We start from the raw sequence: 6,388 nt of genomic DNA, 5'->3' as shown, positions 1-6,388 counted from the left end.
TATATAATAGCAAATCTATAAAATATTATTGCAATTTAAAATGTTTTCTAGTTTAATATTTTAAAATGTAATTTATTCCTGTGATGGCAAAGCTGAATTTTCAGCAGTCATTACTCCAGCGTCACATGATCCTTTAGAAAGGATTCTAATACGAGTACTTAGTGCTCAAGCAACATTTATTATTATCAATATGGAAAACAGTTTTGCTGCTTAATGTGTGTGTAGAAACCATGATACATATTTTTTTCAGGATGCTAAACAAGACGTTCAAAAGAACAGCATTATTTGGAATGGAAAGCTTTAGTAACATTATAAATGTCTTTACTGCAATTTTTAACATCAATTTTGCAACTTGGCTTAAATTTTTTTTTTATCTCACTGACTCCAAATTTTAAGTGGTAATGTATACAATTTAAAAAAAAAAACTTGGAAAAAAAAAAAAAAAAGAGCAACAGTGGGCTCACTAAGCATATTGCTGACTATTGAGGCATAGATGTAACAGCACAGCCAATGATGTAACAAGGTCTTTTTATTAGTTAATATGTTTAATTAGTCAGCATTGTACAGTTAAACCCACAGATATCCTAGTGTCAACACAAACATATACGGACTTTACAGTGAATGTGTGTGTGTGTGCGTGTATATATGTGTAGTGTGTCATTAAATATTTGGATACTGAAATATTGGAAGCATGAGAATTCATTTAAATACAAAGATGTCTGAGTGTATGTATATATCACAAGGTTGAAGGGCTGTCTGAATTATGATGAATGCTGGTGAGTATGCTTTGGGAGTAGTAACGTGGTATGAAGTACACAGGCCAGGCCAAAATCCACACAACAGAGATGCAGTCTAAAACATCAGCCTGTGTTATAATACCTCATGCCAGCACACATTCCTGTAAGGAGCTGACTACAAATATTGAGACAGTTCAGATCTATCAAACATTTGACCCATCAGTTATAATTTTCTTCTCTATCCCTCCCTTCTCTCTTCACAGCATCAGCTAGATAACTCCATCTGTAAACAGATGCACAATGTGTCAACAACAACAAAAAAAGAACTCTCAGAGTGTAATCTACAAATCCAAATTTCAAAGAGAGAAGTTTCATTCAGGCCATGCGAGATTCATACCTCTCACCAGTCATAGCGTGGGCGGGAGTGAGGAGGATGGTGGCGTGGTGACTCGTGGTGAGGCGAGGGAGAGGAGGAGGAGCTCGGAGGCGCTGTCAGGGCCAGCTGCTGTCCTACCCCTGCACTCCGCTCACGCCCATAATCTAAACTACGGGCATTAGGGGGGCGGTACCGGCCCACCTCTCTTCTCCACTCTTCATCAAAGGCAGCTGCCCCACCTGAAAGAGTGATTTTTTCAATAGTGAACAGGAGAATTTCTTCACAAAGGTCAGGGACAAAATGTAAGCAGTTACAGTTACAGGGGAAAAAAGGGAAAGAGGGACTCACTCTCTTCCAGGTTAAAGTAGTCCTGTCTCTCTTCACGGTCTCCCGTGAGACGGTTCCTTGAGCGTTCCATCACATGACCTCTTTCACCAATGTGATGCCCTATAGCCATTCGCTCCAGCCCACTCTCACTGTCCCGCATCGTTTGACGTGTCTCTCTGATCTAAACAAAAACACACATTCACAATTAAAAAAACTATTAGGGGTGATTCAACAGTTTTGACACTTCTATGTGTGGTATTTCAGTGAAACACATATCTTAATAACAAAGCATTGGCAATCCAGTTTAACCAGTCCATCACTGTCAGTCTTTTAAGGAATTTAATGATTCTGATTACTCTTAAGAATTCCTTCATAGTTCCTTATTAGTTCCATTACCAATTCAAATTTGAGGAATAAATATCTGGACAAGTAAAATGCATTTCTGTTGCCAAATGCTGGGACCATTGCAATGAAACAAAAAATACGAACACATTTCTTATTTTGATAATAAAACTCATGTGTATCTGTAACTACACATTGTCATTTGAACAACCAGTTGGAAACGACACAGATTTAAGTCTCACAAGTCTTAAGTACCACATAATACAGTACCGGTTCTTGGTTCACGGAGTCTGACATGACGAAATTATTGACTTGTGGTTCAGCGGGTCAGATTAATTGAGAAACTGTTTGCGATTCATTTACATTATAAGAGTCAGGAAATCACTTGTAGCAGTGTATGTATTTTCATCAATAAAAAGAACAGGCTTATAACAGTCATTCGCTTGAGAATTGGACATCACTAGTCCTTCTACGTGTTCTTCATTAATAAAAAAGAACAGGCTAATAAGACTCAAGAATCAGACTTCCATTGGGTCACACTATACGTTTTTTTTTAATAAGTTTTAACTTCATGTACCATTACCAGAACCAAATTGCATCAAAATTTGGTTTAGGTATTTATTATTATTATTATTATTTTTTTTTTTTAGATGTAACTATTTCTGAATATGAAATAGGAATATAAAAATTAACGCATTTTGATGCCGACCGACGACCTGACAAACACCAAATTAAACAAGTTCAATCAGTGAAAACATGGCCAGCCAAAACCAACAGATGCCCATTGAAGTCAGTGCTGTTTGTCTGGTACAGTTACTTTTTCATTCAACATTTTATATATCAATTTGTGTGCCAGATATTTAAAACTAGGGTTAAAAAATCAGGGGCCGTTTACACGACAACATTTTCAGCCAAAAACGGGAAATTTTTTTATGCGTTTTGCCCCAGGTGTGCCTCACACGTCCTGAAAAGTGAAGCTGCGGGCTCTTTGATCGCCCCCTGGTGGCTGGCTGCAGTACAGGTCATAAACCCCACCCTCTCCATGTAAACGAATGGGACTTGAGTCAAAATAAAAAAAATAAATTACACTTCCAATACAATTTTCCGAAAGATGGTTTTGGTCAGTTAAGGAAGTTGTTATCATGCTGATATATGTTAAATTGTTAATTTTTGTGATAAGTTTGATTTTAGCTAATAATTTGATGCTATAAAAATGGGGCGTGTCGTTATTGTTGTTTGGGTCTGCAGAAGTTTGGGTGGGTGTTTGATACCGTGGCTCCACCTCACGACACTACTGTGCAGACTCAGTAGTCCTCAGTTTGGAGCAAACGACGTCATTTACTCAAGATGGCAGCGACCATACTGAGATGCTTTGGCTTCACTTTTCTATAGTGAAAGGAATAGGAGACGTGTTGTCCATGTTTTTTTTACAGTCTATGGTTTTGCCTGTTCGTTTACATGACAACGGCGTTTTGGGGACTGAAAACGCATATTTTTGAAAACGGGTTTCAAAGTGCAAGTTTTTGAAAACGCCACCGTTATCGTGTCCGTGTAAACACCCAAAACGGGAATCTTTGAAAACGGCGACGTCATGCACATGCGTAGTATGTGTTGGGTATGTAGGCATGCGCAGTACGTGTCGATTTTAAAGGAAATTACATACACAACAATGGAGTACATGGTAGTGTTGTTGCTGCTCACAAAATTACTCGCTGCTTTCGCCATATTGCTTGTTTATTTACGTCTGTGTGCAAGCTGCTATCGCTATGAATGAGGAGTAGAGCAACAGGCGGTGTGGTGATTTTAGTGACGGAACTCCCGCCCACAAAGAGCTAATCGTCACTTCCCTACAGGTGCTGTTTACTAACAAGGTGACAGCGCCAACTACTGGCCTGGCATACGTAATACAGTGTTTTTGGCCATTATCGCGGATATGTGTAAACGCGAATCATTTTGAAAACGTTGCAGTGTATACGTGAAACTTTTTAAAAATGCAAGGGAAAAACTTGTCCGTTTTTGACTACATCGTTGTCGTGTAAATGTAGCCTCAGTCACGGACACATTCCCCTTCATGTCTATTGCGTAATACATTGTGCTGTGTGTCCATGTGTCACTTACACCCCCGGGAGCAGTGCGAAATTCACTGGTCTGCTGATAGACTTTAGGTGCTCCTGTGTCTATGGAGGAGTATGAGATGACTGTGGAGGAAGAAAAGGTCTGGCAGTTTGGAGAACCAGACATTTGTTCCTACAGAGTAAAGAAAACGAGAAGTTATGAAAGTGTGATCTAAGATCAATCGACTTCAATAATTTATGCAATTGTAGTCAAAATATAGAGAATTAATTAAGATTTCGATTATTTTAATGTGAAATAAACAAGGCAGCTACTTGAAAGTCACAGTTTGCACTTACTCCAGCTCAAAAGCTATAAATGATAATGCACCCTTACCATTAACAAATGAAAGCCTCGTTCTTAAAGTACAATGTTTCAATGATTCTGATTTCTGGCTGCTAGGCCACCATGAAACTCACCATGTTCTCCATCATCCCACTCATCATGCTGAACATTCCATCATCCCACTCACCATGCTGAACATGCCCATGAAACCTCCACCCTGAGAAAACACCCCCCCCCACAGAATTCTCAAAATGCATTGATGTAAAAATTATGATAATGCACAATTTCTGCCACTAATCAAATAAATGAACTCCTTCGGGTATTTTTGTTGCCATTAAAGCATAAGATGCTCTGTGGTTCATTTTCAAATCCTCCTGGAGATGATTATTAGATTTTACAACTGATCTATAATGGAGAACTGGATTGCTCATGACGTCATAAATGTGAAGCCACCACGCCGCCATACTGGTATTCCCTAGTATTCCCATTTATTCTATTGAATTAATAGGAAATCATATGATTTGAATGAGAAAACATCACCTCACAAGTCAGCGTTTTTATATCTTAAGTATCCCTGTACATTCTTACAACGCAAAGTCCTCATGTAAACGGTTATTTGTTTAAAGTGGGTAATTTCCCCTACTTATTAAAAAGTTACGTTCATATACATTACAGTAGCGTACATCAGACGAACATGATTACAAATGACAAAGTGCTCATTCTGAAATCTGAATAAAGATTTATGCTTTGTATACACGTATACCTTACTTCGCCTTGTACAGTTATTCACCGTTTATGTAATTTTGTGTTTTTATTCATACAGTAGGCTAACTGCAAATGTTTCAACATTGATTTTGTTAACAGCATTCATGCAGGTGATGATTTATACGTTGGTTAAATTAATAATTAATTCAACATACATGCATAACATTTTACTCCTAACGGTACTGCTAGTAAAACGCCATAGAATTTGCGTGATCTTTAAGAGTCTGAAATAGATGTTGCTAAATCAGGACATTAAAAATATACAACTTATTCAGAGAAATAACGCTGACTAATACATACGGTACGAACTTAAAGACATTAAGCTTTATTTCCAAGATGATGCATGGTAAGCTTTGATTTTCAATACAACATACAGCAATATAGTGACAGAGGCTTGTATTATACATTGTATATTCGAATCAATTTCTGATACTAAATCGAGATGTATTTTCATGTTTAATATTTCCTGCATAATTACGTACATTAAGAAATATATTTTGTGTTGGCTCAGTTACCCGTGTCAACAAGTGCGCAGCAGACACACCCACCTAAACGATTTCAATATATCACTTATCCTGCCCAAAAAGACCATAAACATTGCAGATAACATCTGAAGTAAAAATTAATTTACATAAACATATCTTAAAAGCATATCTTTGAACGCAATGAGCAATCCAGTCATTATATAGATCAGTGGAATTTACACAAACTTGAGGAGGTCATGCAGCTCAAACACTGCTGCAAAAAGGTGAACAAGGAACAAGGTCATACCATTCCCATCATGCCAAAGGGGGACAAGGCTCCAGCTTGTGGCTACAAAGGGTAAAATATGGAAACTTTAATCTTCAATACAAGCCTAAAATCACTCATAAACACCTACAAGTACAATTGAGACTAACTGCAGAGATGCCAATTCAGCATCAAACTGACAGGTCAACATATTAACAGCATTTTCACTTAAAGGGGTCATATGATGCTGCTAAAAAGAACATTATTTTGTGTATTTGGTGTAATGCAATGTGTTTATGTGGTTTAAGGTTAAAAAAACACATTATTTTCCACATACTGTACATTATTGTTGTTCCTCTATGCCCCACCTTTCTGAAACGCGTAGATTTTTACAAAGCTCATCGTTCTGAAAAGCGTGGTGTACGCTGATTGGCCAGCTATCCAGTGAGATGTGATTGGCCACGCGTCTGCAAGTTCGCTTAGGTGCGCGCGGCAAATATGACGTTATCGCGGTGTTGGCGGAAGTTCGCTTTGAGTGAGCGCAACGTCGTTTAGTGTGGCGGTGTGCACGACATTTTTTGTAACTTTCCGCGCAGCTCCGCTTCCGAAGATGCACGAGTTCAAAGCGACTCTAATCGAACATGCACGTCTGTGCCAGCAATTGTGTGAAACAGAAGCAGTTTGATGTTAAGTGCAGTCACACACACAGATCACG

The 6,388-nt window shown here is 38.3% G+C and overlaps 1 protein-coding gene across 1 annotated transcript in view; it reads right to left on the bottom strand.

Moving 5' to 3' along the window:
* Positions 1-511: 511 nt before the first annotated feature.
* The window catches only part of LOC107724787 (myeloid leukemia factor 2-like), a 9,087-nt gene continuing 3,210 nt past the window's right edge, over positions 512-6,388 (bottom strand). Inside the window, exons 3-8 of the mRNA XM_016533823.1 lie at positions 5,716-5,757; positions 4,343-4,396; positions 3,901-4,029; positions 1,462-1,621; positions 1,135-1,352; positions 512-1,020 (exon numbers count right to left, since the gene is read on the bottom strand). Coding sequence (XP_016389309.1) covers positions 1,138-1,352; positions 1,462-1,621; positions 3,901-4,029; positions 4,343-4,396; positions 5,716-5,757 — 600 coding nt within the window. The 3' untranslated portion in view covers positions 512-1,020; positions 1,135-1,137. The remainder of the gene's footprint in view (positions 1,021-1,134; positions 1,353-1,461; positions 1,622-3,900; positions 4,030-4,342; positions 4,397-5,715; positions 5,758-6,388) is intronic.

Source organism: Sinocyclocheilus rhinocerous, unplaced genomic scaffold (genome assembly GCF_001515625.1).
Source record: "Sinocyclocheilus rhinocerous isolate Xijiao unplaced genomic scaffold, SAMN03320098_v1.1 scaffold1717, whole genome shotgun sequence".
In the NCBI taxonomy this organism is placed as follows: domain Eukaryota; kingdom Metazoa; phylum Chordata; class Actinopteri; order Cypriniformes; family Cyprinidae; genus Sinocyclocheilus; species Sinocyclocheilus rhinocerous.
The sequence above is the reverse complement of the archived record's forward strand: the minus strand, read 5'-3'. Positions and strand labels throughout refer to the sequence as shown.